Source organism: Patagioenas fasciata, chromosome 24 (genome assembly GCF_037038585.1).
Source record: "Patagioenas fasciata isolate bPatFas1 chromosome 24, bPatFas1.hap1, whole genome shotgun sequence".
In the NCBI taxonomy this organism is placed as follows: domain Eukaryota; kingdom Metazoa; phylum Chordata; class Aves; order Columbiformes; family Columbidae; genus Patagioenas; species Patagioenas fasciata.
This window is the reverse complement of record NC_092543.1, coordinates 6105612-6121329: the sequence shown is the minus strand read 5'-3', so window position 1 is coordinate 6121329 and position 15718 is coordinate 6105612. Positions and strand designations below refer to the sequence as shown.

Here is a 15718-nt window from a genome sequence, read left to right as displayed (position 1 = left end):
CACCACGCCCCTTCACACGGCCCCTCCCGCCATTGGCCTGCCGCCCTCCCGCCCTTTCCCGTCCTCCCAGCCAATGGGAAAGGCGGCGGAAGCGGCGGAAGCGGAAGCGCGGCGGGCAGTGCGACGTGTGCGGGGAGCCGGGCCCGGCACCGCCGCCGCCATGCTCGACTTTTTCACAATCTTCAGCAAAGGCGGGCTCGTCCTCTGGTGCTTCCAGGGCGTGCGGGGCCCCGCCGCCGCCGCCACCGCCCCCGTTAATGCGCTCATCCGCTCCGTGCTGCTGCAGGTCCGCGCCGGGCTCGCCGGTCCGCCCGGGAAGGGGGAGGCGGTGGGGCCGAACCATCGGCCTGATGCGGGGGGGAGACGCGGCCGGGAGCAGCTCCCTGGGGTGGGGGGGGCCCACGGGATCACCCGCCATGGGGAGAACGGTTGGGAAACACGGGCAGGACCATTTACCTTGGTTGGGAAGGCTAATTGGTCCATTGGGGGGCGGGGGGAGGAGATATGGGCAGGACCCATTTGTTGGGGGGGGAAATGACCCATTTTGGGGAGGGGGAGACATGTGCAGGACCATTTACCTTGGCTGGGAAGGGCAGCTGATCCATTGTGGGGGGAGCAGGGCAGATATGGGCAGGACCATTTATTGGGGGAGGGGGCAAATGACCCATTGTAGGGAGGGGGGGAGACATGGGCAGGAGCATTTAGCTGTGGGAGGGAGGGAAACTGACCCATTTTGGGGAAGGCGGGGACACGGGTGAGACCATTTATGTAGGTGAGCAGGGTACAAATGACCCATTTTGGGGAGCAAAAATGGGACCCTCAATCCCTGAGGTTGGCCTGGATGATTTTTTTAGGGGGTGAAAGTGACGATGGGGGGAGTCTCCTCGCTGCTGCCCCTCCTTTTTTAATGGCTTCTCCCCCCATCCTCCCCAGGAGCGTGGCGGCAGCAACTCCTTCACCCATGAAGCCCTCATGCTCAAGTACAAACTGGACAACCAGTTCGAACTGGTGTTTGTGGTAAGTGACTCCTCCCAAACCCCCCCAAAAAGGGGTATCTGGGTGTAGTTTGGGTGGAAAAATCCACTTAGTGGCTTCCGCAAGGCGTGAGATTTTTATTAATCATCTGCGATAGGATTAAAACTCATTAAACCTCAAGCAGAAGCTGCATAGGCTGAGACATCCTAATAAAACTTATTTCACTTTGACCCAAACCTATTTAACAAAAGCCCAGAAATGTGTCATTTTCATGACTTTATACAATATTTTAACGCTTTCCCTTTTCACCCTCCCCCGATCTCTCAATCCACACAAATTTTGTTCAGTACCTAAAAATCAGCCGAAGGTTTTGTGGTTTTGTTGCTGTGAAACCGTCAAATAATTTTCTTGGCGTTGCTGTTTAATCTGTGTCATTTTTTTTTCCTCTATTACTAAAAAACTGGGGGGTCAGAGTAAAGAATGTAGCGTGAAGCCTGCTGAAATTAAAGAATTTTGTCTCAAATGACGATATTTTCACTTGCTTTGATTAAATTACCTGATTATTTTAATTCTACAGGTGGGCTTTCAGAAGATCCTGACGCTCACCTACGTCGACAAGTTGATAGACGACGTCCACAAGGAATTCCGAGACAAATATCGCAATGAATTCCAGCAAAAAGGCACCTTGGCCCTCCTAAATGGCACTTTTGATTTTAAAGACGACTTCACGCGCCTCCTCCGGTAGTGGAAATCGCTTTTTTAATTTCATTTCTAATTGGGCATGGGCGGGGAGAGGTGAAATTGGGGCTAATGAGCCGCCTCGCCGCAGGGAGGCCGAGGAGAGCAGCAGAACCCGCGCTCCTGTGGCCATGAAGACGTTTGAACAGTCACTCAAATCCCAGAAGACCATCAAGTGTATGATTGAAACACGAGGGGAGAAGCCAAAGGAAAAAGTCAAACCTAAAAAGAACAAAGGTTCTAAAAAAGAAGGTAAGCTGACGGGGATGAGATTGTGATGAGGGGGGGATAAATGTTTGGATTTTGGGGTGGTTTTGTGAGGCACAAACGCTGCTCTGAGTTTCTCTTGGGGTTTTTTTCCATCAGGAACAGAAGTTGCGGTGCCGGGGAAAGCACCGGTGGGTGAGAAGCAGCTCCCGGGTGCCGGGGACAGGGAGGAGCTGAGCAAGGATGAAATCTTGCAGAAAAACCGGGAGGAGTTCTTCAAGAGACACATGAAGGCTGGAGAGAGAGCCAGGTGAGCCCAGGGAGTTAGGCCTGGCTTTGCTGGGCCTGGTTTGAGGTAAAACCAGTCAGATACAGGGTCAAAATTCAGATCAATTAATTCTGGAGAAAGAATCGCTCAGGTTTAGCCTTAAGTTTGGCTTTTTTGGTTAATCTGGGCTTTTAATTTTTGCACTTTCTAAGGAAACAATTGCTGCTGCTTCCCTGACTGAATCAGGTTTAATTTCTTTGGGTTTGGGTAAACCAGGTATTTCATTTTCACACATTTTAAGGAAATTACTGCTGCTGCTTCCCTGACTATGTCAGCCAGGTTTAGCCTTAATTTTGGCCTTTTTGGTTAATCCAGCCTTTTAATTTTCACACCTATTAAGGAAACAATTGCTGCTGCTTCCCTGATTGAATCAGGCTTGATTTTAGTGGTTTTGAGTAAACCAGGCACTTAGTTTTCACCCTTTCTAAGGAAACGATTGCTGTTGCTTCCCTGACTGAACAAAATGGGTTTTTTTTTGCTCTTGTTTCCAGCAAATCTCCAAAGCCAGAGGCGCAGAAGGAGAAGGGGAAGAAGCCCCGAGTGTGGGACCTGGGAAACTCCAACGCCAAAATCCTCGATTACAGCAACTCCGCGACCAACGGCAGCGCCGAGCCTGGTCCCGTGGAGGAATTTGACCCCGATACAGTAAGAAAACATAATTTGGGGTGTTGTGTTTGTGCTAAAAGATCATTTTGGGGATCAGCTGAGTGTCTGCGGTTGGCTGAGAAAGTTTTTTGCAAAAATAGGATGTTTTCTAGATGGGGTCAACCCCCTGTGGCAAAGGTTTCTGTGATAACTCCTGATGAGGGTGAGTGGTCACTGATGTCTTTTGGTGCATTTTTTACCCTCTTGCAGGCCCTGGGGGACCGAAATCGGGAGCCCGGCCGCCTGTATGACCTGGAGTACGAGAGCGATGATGAAACTGAAGAGGAGAAAATTGTTCCAAACCCTTCGAAAACCAGGTGAGAGGCTCCCATAATGTGTCCTCCAGTCTGACCGGTAACGTGACTGGGGACAAATCGGTGTGTCTGTCACCTGCACGGTGGCTTTTTCTCCTGTGTTTTATGCGATTTGCTCCTCAAACTCCATGTTTTTTCTGCAGCGCGAAGAAAGGCGGCTTGGGGGGAATGTTTGGGATGCTGAAAGGGCTGGTGGGTTCCAAGAGCTTGACCAGGGAGGACATGGACCCCGTGCTGGAGAAGATGAAGGATCATTTGATCGGTATGTGTGTGTGTGTGGGACAATGGTCTTGTTTTGCGGGGATCCCGGCATCTCTGACTTTCCTTTCTCTACCTCAAAGCCAAAAACGTGGCGGCCGAGATTGCGGTGCAGCTCTGCGAGTCGGTGGCGAAGAAACTGGAAGGGAAAGTGATGGGAACGTTCACCAGTAAGTCCCCGCGCTCCTGCTTTTGAGGTTGGGAGCGTCCCCGATGTGTGACACGTTATTTTTTCATCCCCAGCGGTGACGTCGACGGTGAAGCAGGCGCTGCAGGAGGCCCTGGTGCAGATCCTGCAGCCCCAGCGCCGTGTGGACGTCCTGCGTGACGTCCTGGACGCCCAGCGGCAGCACCGGCCTTATGTGGTGACGTTCTGTGGCGTCAATGGTGTCGGCAAGTCCACCAACCTGGCCAAGGTGGGACATGGGCCTCTCGGGGAGCAGGGGGACAATTCTTCTCCCTCTTGTGACACCTTCTTGGTCGTACAGCAAGTAGGGTCTTATTTTAATCATCTGTAATAGGATTAAAAGTTGTTAAACCTCAAATAGAAACTGTACAGGTTTCTACGTCCTGATAAAACCTTTTTACTTTGACTATTTAAAAAAAGCCAGAAAGGCGTCATCTCCATTAATTTTGAAAATATCGTAATCTTTTCCCTTTCAGTCTCCTTTTATTGCTCTCAATCCGCACAAATTTCATTATGTAATGAACAATAAGCAAAAGGTTGGTTGTTTTTTTCACCACCTTTGTTGCTGGGAAATTGTCAACTTATTTCGTATCGCCTTTAAAGTGAAGCTTTGGGTTGTGCCTTTTTCCTGTCCCCCCCCCCCCCCCCCCCCGCTTTTATTTTTAAAAGTGCCTTTTTTTTTTTTAACAATCTATTAACCGTCCCCAGATCTCGTTCTGGCTGATTGAGAACGGTTTCAGCGTCCTGATCGCTGCCTGCGACACGTTCCGGGCGGGCGCGGTGGAGCAGCTGCGCACCCACACGCGCCGCCTCAACGCGCTGCACCCCCCGGAGAGCCATGGCGGGAAGACCATGGTGCAGCTCTACGAGAAAGGCTACGGCAAAGACGCCGCCGGCATCGCCATGGAGGCCATTTCCTACGGTATTTTGAGGAAAAACGGCAGCGGGAAATGGCATTTTGGGGAGAAAATAGTGTTTGATGGTGTCTTTTTGACCGCCCAGCACGGAATCAGGGTTTCGACGTGGTGCTGGTGGACACGGCGGGCCGCATGCAGGACAACGCGCCCTTGATGACCGCGTTGGCCAAACTCATCGCCGTCAACGCGCCCGACTTGGTGCTGTTTGTTGGGGAAGCGCTGGTGGGCAACGAGGCCGTGGATCAGCTGGTAGGCGCCCAAGTTTGAGCAAAAACCCCCAATTTTATCCATTTTAGTGGAGACTTGGCCACCAAAAATACATTTTTTTGCCTCTTCTCGCTTCTTCTAGGTCAAGTTCAACAAAGCCTTGGCTGATCACTCCATGGCGCAGACGCCGCGGCTCATTGATGGGATTGTCCTCACCAAGTTCGACACCATCGATGACAAGGTAAGGACATCGCCCAGACACCTCGGAGCTCGTTATTTCGCAGCCTAACGATGCTCGTTATCCCTCGGCAGGTGGGCGCTGCCATCTCCATGACCTACATCACGAGCAAACCCATCGTTTTCGTCGGCACCGGGCAGACGTATTGCGACCTGCGCAGCCTTAACGCCAAGGCCGTGGTCGCCGCGCTCATGAAGGCCTAAAAAAAAGAAACATAATTTAAAAAACCACCAAATTTCTCTTCGCAGATGTCCGAGAAGAAAATGCTTTAGTCTTTCCCCTGTAGTGCAGAACAAATGAAGGGATATGGGTGCAAGGGGTGGGGGTTTTTTTTGGATAAAACCCCCTTTTATCCAGCAAAAAACCCCTTTCCCTGGGTTCCTTCGTTGTGTTTTAAGTGACACAGGCTCCCTCGCGGGGAAGCTGAGACCGGAGCTTTGTATTGTTCGTGCTTTTTGGGGAGTTTAAAGGCTTTTTTTTTTTGACCTGCTTTGGGTTTTTAGACCAATTTAGGGAGGAGATGAGCGACTTTTTGCTGTGGCAGCTCCACCGAAGCTGATAAACCAAAAAGAACAACAGGGCTGGGTTGGAGATGGGAAAACGCTCAAGTTGCCTTAAATGTCCCCGGTTTGTTGTCACCGGGACGCTGGAGTGCGGTACCTGGACACCGGGAACGGGAGATCTTGGTCCGATAGCGCTAATTGTGTCTCCTCGGTGGTGTTTGCTAGGGAAAAAAGGCAAAAATGCATTAATTTTGGAAGATACCGGTGGCTGCTTGCTGCTTTCCTGCCCCCTCGAGTGCCTCTTGCTCCCGGTCTACGCGGAATAATACAAACCTCTTCCGACGATGTCTTGTAGCTCTTGTATCGCAGGTGTGCTCTAGTGCAATAAATCGAATGCTGTCTGCTAAAGAGACATAATTTATATATATATATATATAAAAAAACAAAGAAATAAACTTCAAGATTTTGTTCTCCGTGTAGAAAATTTGCCTCCGGGCGGGTGTGAGGTGCAAATCACATGCCAGCCACAAACTTTAAGTGAATGGGGCTTTAATAGAAGCTTCAACGTACAAAATAGAGTAGAAAGACTAGAAAACTAGAGCTTTCCGTAAAGAAAAAGAATTCAAGTTTTATGCTTTTAATGGAAAGTACAGAATATAAAAGCACTAAGTATGAAATTAGAGGAGCCCGTACGCCCCCAGCATGCGCAAACGTGATTAAAAAGACAATTGCAATGTTAAATGTCCAATATGTGCCTCTTCCCCTAGACCGGGCTTAAACCGTGCAGGCCTCTGGCTTAGGCCTGTCCTATGGAGTCGCTGGCTGCATTTCAGGTCCTGGAGTTCAAGCGCTGCGTCCTGCAGGAAGGAAAAGGCTCCGCAAAGCCTGAGCGGCTGCAAAGTGGCTGGAAAAAGGGGTTGGGATGAATTTTACCTTTGATTTGGGCAGCAGCAGAGCCGTTGAGCTGTTGTCCCTCCTTAGGCTGGCCTAGGAGAGAGAGCAGAGAGCGCGGCCGGGTGTAAAATCAACCCTGCACCAACAGCCATGTTCTCCCAGGTGGGTTTTACCCTTGGAACACGCGCTGGCTGGCAAACCTGCTTCTTTTTCCTCATTTTTATGATTTTTTTAGTGCGATTTTCCATTAAAGCTTTCGGTTTTCCGAATAAACGAGGCGGACGTACCTGTTGGTCCGCGCGCTGCTATCTCGCCCGCCAGCCTCTCAAAATATTCAGGCAAATCGGTGTATTCGTCTCCGTAGGAAATAACTTTAATCCCTTTGTCCAGCATGTTCTCGCGCAGCTTTTTAAACTCGTCCACGTCCTCCCTGCGCACCAGCATGAAGTGCTCCAGGTCGGATTTGTGCTTCACCGCCTCTAAAAACAGCGCCTGGAACGTGGTGTCGTCGACAGTCCAACCGCAGCCCAAGAACAGGAAGGATTTATTCTCGTACAGCTTCTGAATCGCCCGCTTTAAGAAAGGGAAAGAGCTCCTTAATCACGGCAAAGCTTACATGCTGCTTAGAGAATCCATCCCTCCTCGGCTGCTTCACGAAATTAGAGTCAGGCTTTAAACTCGGCTTAGTCTACGCCCGCTTAAGGGGGCAGCGGGAGATGTAAAGATGCGCTGTGTAGAAGAGAAGAGGGAGGTCTCACCATCACCTCGGTGTTGCGCAGCACGTTCTGGTAGCCGGCTGGGTGCAGGACGATGCCACCAGGGTTGGTGTAAACGCCGTGGATGTGCAGGACGCTCAGTTTCCTCTTCTCTTGCGCCCACTCCAGCACCTTCGCAAAAGAAACAACCAAAAATCCTCAAAATAAAACATTCTACAGCGTTCTTTGGGTCAACAACAAATCAGCACACCGGACTCGGCGGAAAAAGGCATCTCAACACGTTTCTCAAGCTTAAAAAGGTTTATTTCTTGCCCCCTCGAGGCTCCGAGAAGCTCCAGGGGCGCTCAATGACTGACCTTTGTTTCTAAAAGCCACGGTTTGCTCTCAGTTTCCTCCTGCGGCCCTCAGCTCGTTTAAGCTTGCAATAATTAAAATGGTTATTTGTAAGGCTCTAAATACTTAGATTGAGGTCGCACAGGAAACATGAAGTGCAGAAATGAGTTGGAATGACCAGAGACCACACGTCGCGTGTGTTTAATGAGTCAAGATACGGATGGGATGCTCTCCGCCGGTAAAACGCACGATGGGAAGATGGCGAGTCTGTCTAACAGCAATTAAATCACAACAAACAGCTCTGATTTTAAAAAATCACCATATTTTACCTTCTTTTCGTCAGTCAGGTCAAGAGACTCCAGGTGCTTCCCCTGGTGCGCTGCGTACAGTTCCAGCAGGTTGTCGAAGTTGGTCGTTAACACCAGAGCGCCGTTCTCCATCAGATCCAGCACAGACTGAAGCAGCTGCTTCCCGGAATCTTCCATTTTCGATTCCAGGTCGTCAAACACCTCGTACAAACAGTCTTTGAAAAAGGTGGAGCGAACGTTGCTCGTGCGCTGAGGAGGGGAGAGATTCAGATCAGAGTCGGGGGCTTTTTAATCAAGTTTTGTGGCAAACTCGATGAAAAACTACGCAAATATTTCTCTAAGACAGAGCAACTTTTGGAGATTGGGGCACACTGCAGAACCAAATATGGCTCTTTTTGAAAACTAGGAGGCACGGATCGAATATTTCCAGGTCAACAACCATGAACTTACCGGTGACAGCTTCTGGATAAGGTCATGGGCAACGTGCACCAAGTTCTTGTCTTCATGGAGACACTTCTGGAAGCGTTTGCTCTCTTCGTCCTCCAGCAAATCGAAGTCAACGGCAGCGTCCAGGAGCGCCTGGATCAAACCCTTCCACGATTTCAATGCTGGGACGTGGGGAGCGACCGCAGCGCTGATCCCTGTCCCGATCACCAAGACGAGTTCTTGGGGCTTCTTAGTTTTGAGGCTTGGCAAGAGCTTCCTGCAAGGCCAAGTTTTGGAAGCCCAGATACAAAGAATCTCGTGAAAAAGAGGGTTTTTTTATTTTTGAAAGCAACACCGCGCAGATGGAGTTTTGCTGTCCCTGTGTGCAAAAAAAGACAAGTTAACCCTTTTTTTTTTAAGGTCCTCGCTGTGATAAATGGGTTTAAATTTGGGACTGCTGGCTTCGCACACAAAGAATCGATTAATATTTGTGCTAATGAGCTTGTATAAAAACACGACCAGGGACCGAAATCCAAAATGATAACTTATAAATAAATCAGATTAGGGGGGGATGACTTGCTGGATGAATTAGTGGCTCGTTTGTAATGATAGTGCCTTAATTTCTGAGCCCAGCCTGGAGGGGAAGAAGCATCGATACAGCCCGAATTAGCATCACAATCAAGTTGCCACTTGGAGAATTATAAAAAGACCAATTAATTATTATTATCATTACAACCAATTTATTATTAATATTATTATGGCCAATTTATTATTAATATTATTATGGCCAATTTATTAGTATGGGGAGCCTCCGAAATTGAGATATTTAGCCTTTCCACGCAGAAAATTATTTGCCATGAAACTGCTGTCCAACCACCGCATCCAACGTGACCTGAAGCCTGGGCAGGACCTGAGCTGGGCTTAACACCCACCTAAACCAGGGAGACAGAGCAGTAAAACCCATTGTTTTGTGCAACTGTGCGTAACGGTTGCACAAATAAAAGCGTGTTTTGGGTGTTAAAGCCTTTATTCCACGCAGGAAGATACCAATGACAGGGCTTGTCCGTAACGTCTCTGAAGAACGACGTGGGGTTTGCAGAAGACGCGCTTATTAGGAGAAACTAATTGGAGGATAATTAAATTAACCTGGGCTTTTTTGCAGGCGGCATTCCATCTTCCAGCAGTGATTCTGGCCCCAGGCTGCGCGTAGACGCCATCCAGTTTCTGTAGGAGATAAATCACCACAAGCAAAGTTTGTGTATGTATATATAGAGAGTTTATATTATATATATGCAACACAACGTGGGACAGCCCGCCGGTTTTTGTTGAGCCAGCTTTTTCACCAGCTTTTATTATCTTGGTGAGGTCACCTTTGGGCTGAAAATTGTGCTTTTCTTTCGTCCTGAACTTTGCCCCCGGGACTCTCATCCCCTTCCTTAACTGCTCCAAATAATAAAGGCTTTTTCTTGGCTACAAAAAGCCACCCAGAGAATTTAATTCCCCGGGGATGAGATGATCATCCAGCCCAATGTGACCTTAAAGTGCGCAGACACCAAAGTTTAGGTCCCAAAAACACTTTCAAGATGTAAAATAGAAGAGATTTGCTGGCAAACATGGTCCTCTCCGAAATAAAAATTAAAAAGGAAATAAAGTGATATTAGTTTTAGGTTGCTAATTATCAGCTAAGTGTCAAATATCAAACCTGTTTATATATAAAACACCACATGGGCTTGTTCGCCTGCTGAGAACTGCTCCTGTTCTGCTTTAAATGGCAGAGCCATCGATTCAATTTTTAAGCACCTCTAAAGCATTAAGGACATTTTGAAAGTAATTTTGAACTGAGGAAAAAAATAAATCAGCTTTTGAACTGGTAGTTACAAAGAAATGGTTGTCTAGTGTCATGAACTGCAACCTTCATTTCTGTTTAATACAGATTGCCAAAATAGAAACAACCTCAGAAATAATATCTAGTTGGTTTATGTCTTTACAAAAGTGCTTATTTCTCTTAATGGCAATTATTTTATATGTAACATAAGGAAGACACGTCGGGCTGCAAAAACACTCGAAATGTGAAGTATTGCAGCTAAAACCAAAGGCCAAAATAAAAGATATGCCAAATTATTGCTGAGGCTCACGGTTGGGTGCATACTTATAATACGTATATATAATATGCAGATAAATCATTCTTAAAAAGCCCACAGAACAAGTTATGCTGCTCAGTCAATGTCGGACCTCACTCTGCAGAAACATCCCAGGAAATAAATAAAGAAGAAGGCACAAATTAATTGCTCATCAATTACTTTTAGCTTGGAGCGCTGAGAACAACCACCAGGGAGGCTGTAATTCACATCTCCCTTTTAAATTAAGTGGCTTTAAGACGTTGGGATAAGACAAATATTATAGTTTAAAATCCACTATGTTTCAGTGAGAATCCAAAAGGATGTTGATGAGCCATCCTGGCTGATTCCCAAGCTTTATCTCTCCATGTGGGAACAGTAATTGGAGCAGGCTCATCAAAATTGTCCTAAAAAGGCCAAAACCTCAGCGATTCAACGGGCAAGGAAACCCAAACCTGGCTCCTGTGCGTGCTGACAGTATGAACACAAGATCCGCGACTTAAAACCCATCAGAGGTGTTTTATTTAACGCTGAGGTTCTTCCTGATCTTTGGACTCCCAGCAGCTCCATGAGAAATGAGAAGAAATGATAAAATGAGGCCTGGAAATGGGGTCTGTACCCCCACAAACTGGAACCAGAGCCTCCAGGACTTACCCTTCCCCTCCGCCGCGCCCCCTCTCACGCTAAACCTGAGGGAAAATAAAGAACAGGCTCCTTTTTATGTGGGAAAACGTCCAAGAAAATGGTTTTTGTAAGAGGGCGACGGTGCCGAGGGGGCTCACAGAGCGGCCCCGCCGAGGTGGGACTAGGCCCCCATCGCCCTTCGCCGCCATAACGCGGCCGCCCCCCGGGCCCCTCGCCCTCCTCGGGCTCACCCCCGACCTCCTCGTCTCCCGGGCCCCCGCTGAAGGGACGGAGCCCCCGCTGACCACCGCGGCTTTCGGGCCTCCCGGTCATGGCGGCCGCGTCCCGCCGTCGCCATAGCAACCGCCTCCCCCCCTCCCCAGGCCGCCATCGCCATGGCGACGGCGACGGCGCCCCCGCCCCGCGCCGCACGCACCTGGCGCCCAGCGCGCCCGCCCCCACGAGGAGACGTCCGGCCGCCGCGCCTCGCCCCGCCCCTAGCGCCGGGCGGCGGGATGGGATTGGCTCGCTCTCCTTTCCGTCCCGCCCTCCCATTGGCTGGTTGCAGCGAAGAGCGCGCGCGCGGGAGTTCGGAACTATTCTCGCGATGCTTCGCGCTGATATAAAAGCCAGCGGGCGCATGCGCAATGCAGTTGCGGCGTCGGCGCGGGGCGGGAGCTTCGTGTGGTGCCGCCTGTCAGGCTGTGCTGTGAGGGGCCCGAAGCCCGGACCGTCCTGTTCGAGGGGTCTTTTACCCCTCAGGGGCCGTATTTTCTCGAGTTCGTCCCTCGAGCTGCTTCTCTGCTCAGGTTTGTGTCTGTGCAGCGGTGTCTCCCAGCCTGCGAGGTGCTAAGAGCGGTGCTTGGACTGTGCAACTCTGTGTGGAGGAGTTTGGGTGTATTCAGAGCTTTTCTGGAGGAGAAGCTGTTCTCTGTCTCTCCGGGTATCCGTTTGTCACTTTGTGGGTCTATTTAGAGACAAATTAGCCCTGTTTTGTCCTCTTGCCTTGTACTCAACTGATTTCCTAATATTCTCCACAGGCAATTGAATATGCCGCAGGCTTGCCCACGATGAGTTTAACTGAAACACTCTTGTGCCACTGGGGGATTTCAACACAGTAGGTTGCGAATCCAGCTGTACTTTCTTAATTACCTCTTCCTTTTAATAACGATTCTATTGTAGCCAAGGCGGAGGTGGATGCAGTGGGGATGTCGCCCCAGGGGTTTGTGCCTCTGTGTTACAGCAGTTTGGGGGTTTCCAGGTGTATTGAGCTGATTTCCAGGTATATGCAGCTGATTTTTGGGACAGTGGCAGCGGCAAAATCGTCCGTCCCCGGATGAGATTGGGGAGGGGATTAATTAAAGGAGAGTCAGACCATGACAAGTAGTGCTGGACCCCACAGGGCTCAGCGCTGCTTGATCTTCCCCTCTTTGCTTTGTGATTTAGGGCTGGATGATGGCTCCTGCTGGGTGCCTGGAGGAGAAGGCGGCAACTGGGCAGAGCCTCTGGCTTTTCAAAGCCGCACACCCGGGCTTGGATTGGAAGCACATACTGGGGTTGTGGTTTGGGATGGGGGGGACTCGAAGTCCCCCAAGACCCCCCCAAATCCCTGTGAGAGCCCCAAATCCTCTTGACACCCTCCCAAATCCCCTTTAGGGTCCCCAAACCTCCTCATGACCCCCCCGAATCCCCCTTAGGCCCCCTTGAGACCCTCCCAATCTGCTTTAGCCCTCAAATCCCCTTGAGACCCCATCAAGAGCCCTCAAGCCCCCTCAAATCTGCTTTAACCCCACAAACCCCCTCAAGAGCCCCCCCAAATCCTCCTGAGACCTCCTTGAGAGCCTTCAAGACCCCCACAAATCTCCTTTAGAGTCCCCAAACCCCCTCAAGATCCCCCTCCCAAATCCCCTGAGAGCCCCTCTAGACCCCCTCTGAGACCCCTCGTGACTCACCTGGAGCCCACGTCCCACAGGCTCCAAATCCCTCAGGGACTCGAGGCAGTGCTGAGCCTTGGTGCTGGCAGGGAGGGCAGAGGGGTCGAGGATGAAGAGGGGACAGAAGTGATGGCAATCGGTGGCTGCCGCCAGCAGCGCCTGGTTGTTGTGCAGCTGAAGGCTTTTCTGAAGCCAGTGGATGGAGCTGTGCAGCATGGCTGTGAAAAAATAGGGGAAAACAATCACTTTATTTGATAAATTTAACTCCTAAAATTAGCAGAGATGGACCTGTCGGTGTGTGGTTATAAAACAAGGGAGGCACGTGGGCCCGGACATGCCGGCAAGGGCCGGGCGTGGTGACGCTGAGCCAGTGATGGCGGATGTAGGAGGGGGGCCGGCTCGGGAACCGCTCCCGGATGGGGAAGCTGGAAGAATGGCTCAGCCGTGCCGTTCGCCGCGGATCACATTAGGCTTCAGAGTGAACGTGCTGCATCTTATCTCCCCTAGGCGCTCCGGGAAGATTTTCTTCCTCGCCGAACCCCAGAGCTGATGTGTCCCGCTGCCCAAATCTTGCACTCTGGGTAGGCATCTCCCAAATTTCCCCCCCCAAATTTCCTCCCCCAAATTTCTCCTGCTCAAGCTTTTTGCTCTGACTAAGCAGCGGTGAGCGTGGTTTCTGCAGGTGTGCTGAGGTCTTGCTGGCATTTTGCCACAGGGAAAAGCTTTAGCGTGACTTGGGGGTGGCTTTATTTCAGAAGGTGCCCCTAGAGAAAGGTCTGGGTGCCCCAAAACTGCCAGTTGATCCCTGTTTGTACCCTCTGCTGGATCCTTTCCCCACCACCGGGAATGAGGCTCTTTCCCACCCGTTTGCTTTCGGCCGCAGGTGCGTGTCCTTCCCGGTGAACTTAGGGAAAATTGCTGAAAATTCTGCTCTCGGGGTGAGCGCCCTGGCGCTGCGTGTCCCTGTGGTGTCACCCGCTGGGGTCCTGGGGTTGAGGCCCCCATGGGGTGGTTCCTGCTCTCCTAATGTAATTAATTATCCTTTTTGTTGTGCTACAGGAGTGGTTTGGTGCCAGCGATTGGCTGCCCATTATGGCTGGTGAGTGGGGGCACTGGCATTGCGGGGGGGACACAAACCTGCTGGGGAGGGGACAAACCTGCTGTGGGAGGACAAACCCTCTGGCTCTGTCCATTCTCTCGCATCCCTTTTTCTCCCCTCACGTCCCCTTTTTCACCACCTGCATCCCCTTTTCTCCCCTTGCGTCCCCTCCCAAATGTGAGGCTACCCAGGGGTGTCAGGTGGGTTTTAGGGGCTGGTGTGTCTTTTTGGGGTGACAGTGACATCTGGAGGTGTCACAGAAACCCCTTGCGGGGACCTCAGGGGTGTGATGAGCCCACCCAAATCTTACCGTGGCCTCCCCAAATCTCACCGCAACCTCTCCAACCCCGCAGGCTGGTTTAGGCGGCTCCTACACAAACCGAAGCCCAGCTCAGTGGAGAGCACCCACTCTTCTTCATCTTCCTCTTCCTCCTCCTCCTCCCGGAGCCCTGCTTCCTCGTCCTGGTCCGTCCATCCATCCCCTGCCCCGGACATCAGTGCAGTGGGCAGCGCACGCTGGACCAAGAGCTACGACGTTTGCATCTGTCACAGCGCTGGGGACCTGGAGCTGGTGTTGGAACTCGTGTCCTACCTGGAGGGACAACCCGAAAGCTTCCGCTGCTTCCTCCAGCCGCGTGACGCTGTGCCGGGGAGCGCGGTGGTGACGGAACTGTGCGACGCTGTGCACAATAGTCACACGTGGGTCATGCTGATCACACCGGGCTTCCTGGAGGACCCGTGGTGCCGCTACCAGATGCACCAGGCGCTGGCCGAGGCGCCGGCAGCCAACGGCCGCGCCATCCCGGTGCTGAAGGACGTGGATCGGCGGGATTATCCCAAGGAGCTGCGCAACCTCTACTACATCTACATGGCGCTGAAGGAAAGCGGCTTCCAGCGGATCAGGGACACTGTGCTGCGCTGTGAGTGTCCCCAAAACTGTCACGCCAGGGCCTGAATTCTATAAATATATTTAAGTAGTCGGCTTTTGAAGTAATTGGTTGCTAATATGGCTCGTTTCTTTCTTCTGCAGACCTCCAGGAGCTGTGCCGGAGCTCCGTGAGCAGGACAGAATAGCGTCAGAAGCAGGACGGGGTGTCCCCATGGGTGCTTCAGAGATGTCACCGTCACATCTGGATGTCACCATGTCCTGACGGACCTCTGGTTCCACTTTGTCCCTGACCTGGGAAGTGAAGACAGAGAGATCACCACACAATGTTTTGCAGACAACAAGGTGGAGGTGCCATGTCCCGGTGATGGTGTCACCGTCCCGGTGGCCACAACCCCCTGGGTAGGGATGAGGACATCCCTGCTGCTTGTCACACAACACTAAGCCTCCACATCGGGTGGGTCTGGGGGCTTCAAAGCTTCTTATGGAGGCAAGGAGTGGTCTTGGGGGGGTCAGACTCCCGCTAAGCTGACATGGCAGTGTCTTTGCACGTTTTTGTTTGGACTAAAAATGCAGAAGTTTTACATTTTTGGGTTTATTTTAGTCTGTTTTCTGTGGGTCTGGAAGGAACGTGGGGGGTCAGTGACCCCAAATGGTGTGGGGGGTGATCCCTGAGGCGCGTGTCGGCTCCGCTTTTGTGTGCGGATGCAGTTTTTTGGCTTTTTGGGGGAGGGGGTTGTCCCCCAAAATTCTGCGCTTAAAAGTGACTCGCGGTGGTGGGGACACACGGCACACGCGGCACCGCCGAGCCACAAGGGGGCGCCTCCTTCTCGCAGCGCCGCTCACTCCTCTCGTGTCGCTCGG

At 51.3% G+C, this 15718-nt stretch overlaps 3 protein-coding genes across 13 annotated transcripts; 2 read left to right on the top strand and 1 right to left on the bottom strand.

Moving 5' to 3' along the window:
• Nucleotides 1-90: 90 nt before the first annotated feature.
• On the top strand, nucleotides 91-5988 carry SRPRA (SRP receptor subunit alpha). Its single transcript, XM_065855604.2, has 14 exons — nucleotides 91-286; nucleotides 934-1017; nucleotides 1553-1716; nucleotides 1805-1965; nucleotides 2080-2230; nucleotides 2740-2893; nucleotides 3104-3210; nucleotides 3351-3469; nucleotides 3549-3635; nucleotides 3709-3881; nucleotides 4361-4574; nucleotides 4655-4818; nucleotides 4919-5017; nucleotides 5089-5988. The coding sequence occupies exons 1-14, from the start codon at nucleotides 161-163 to the stop codon at nucleotides 5215-5217; spliced, it is 1932 nt and encodes a 643-aa protein (XP_065711676.1). The 5' UTR covers nucleotides 91-160; the 3' UTR covers nucleotides 5218-5988.
• On the bottom strand, nucleotides 5408-11452 carry FAM118B (family with sequence similarity 118 member B). Of its 5 annotated transcripts, none has more exons than XM_065855602.2 (10): nucleotides 11372-11452; nucleotides 10966-11000; nucleotides 9341-9418; nucleotides 8219-8471; nucleotides 7790-8017; nucleotides 7170-7298; nucleotides 6699-6984; nucleotides 6451-6504; nucleotides 5851-5920; nucleotides 5408-5738 (listed from the first exon to the last, which is right to left on the bottom strand). In XM_065855602.2, the coding sequence occupies exons 3-10, from the start codon at nucleotides 9409-9411 to the stop codon at nucleotides 5408-5410; spliced, it is 1422 nt and encodes a 473-aa protein (XP_065711674.2). In that variant the 5' UTR covers nucleotides 9412-9418; nucleotides 10966-11000; nucleotides 11372-11452. The 5 variants fall into 5 exon arrangements, with proteins under 5 accessions (XP_065711674.2, XP_071654730.1, XP_071654728.1 ...); XM_071798629.1 differs by having other exon boundaries at nucleotides 5851-5917; XM_071798627.1 differs by lacking the exon at nucleotides 11372-11452 and adding an exon at nucleotides 11194-11216.
• Nucleotides 11453-11598: 146 nt separating this feature from the next.
• Nucleotides 11599-15440, top strand: TIRAP (TIR domain containing adaptor protein). 7 transcript variants are annotated; one of them, XM_065855720.2, is made up of 6 exons: nucleotides 11599-11744; nucleotides 11976-12052; nucleotides 13377-13450; nucleotides 13929-13968; nucleotides 14322-14888; nucleotides 14999-15440. In XM_065855720.2, the coding sequence occupies exons 4-6, from the start codon at nucleotides 13962-13964 to the stop codon at nucleotides 15040-15042; spliced, it is 618 nt and encodes a 205-aa protein (XP_065711792.1). In that variant the 5' UTR covers nucleotides 11599-11744; nucleotides 11976-12052; nucleotides 13377-13450; nucleotides 13929-13961; the 3' UTR covers nucleotides 15043-15440. The 7 variants fall into 7 exon arrangements, with proteins under 7 accessions (XP_065711792.1, XP_071654990.1, XP_065711793.1 ...); XM_071798889.1 differs by adding an exon at nucleotides 13625-13752 and having other exon boundaries at nucleotides 11599-12052; XM_065855721.2 differs by lacking the exon at nucleotides 11976-12052.
• Nucleotides 15441-15718: the final 278 nt, after the last annotated feature.

Excerpts from the sequence above, each read along its gene's own strand:
- SRPRA (XM_065855604.2), top strand. The coding sequence starts at position 161 with ATGCTCGACTTTTTCACAATCTTCAGCAAAGGCGGGCTCGTCCTCTGG. Across the intron at positions 2,231-2,739 it reads AAGGCTGGAGAGAGAGCCAG|CAAATCTCCAAAGCCAGAGG; the intron begins GTGAGCCCAGGG and ends TCTTGTTTCCAG. Across the intron at positions 3,211-3,350 it reads CCAAACCCTTCGAAAACCAG|CGCGAAGAAAGGCGGCTTGG; the intron begins GTGAGAGGCTCC and ends TTTTTTCTGCAG.
- FAM118B (XM_065855602.2), bottom strand. The coding sequence starts at position 9,411 with ATGGCGTCTACGCGCAGCCTGGGGCCAGAATCACTGCTGGAAGATGGA. Across the intron at positions 8,018-8,218 it reads TTATCCAGAAGCTGTCACCG|CGCACGAGCAACGTTCGCTC; the intron begins GTAAGTTCATGG and ends TCCCCTCCTCAG. Across the intron at positions 5,739-5,850 it reads ACAAGACATCGTCGGAAGAG|CAAACACCACCGAGGAGACA; the intron begins GTTTGTATTATT and ends TTTTTTCCCTAG.
- TIRAP (XM_065855721.2), top strand. Across the intron at positions 14,889-14,998 it reads CAGGGACACTGTGCTGCGCT|ACCTCCAGGAGCTGTGCCGG; the intron begins GTGAGTGTCCCC and ends TTTCTTCTGCAG.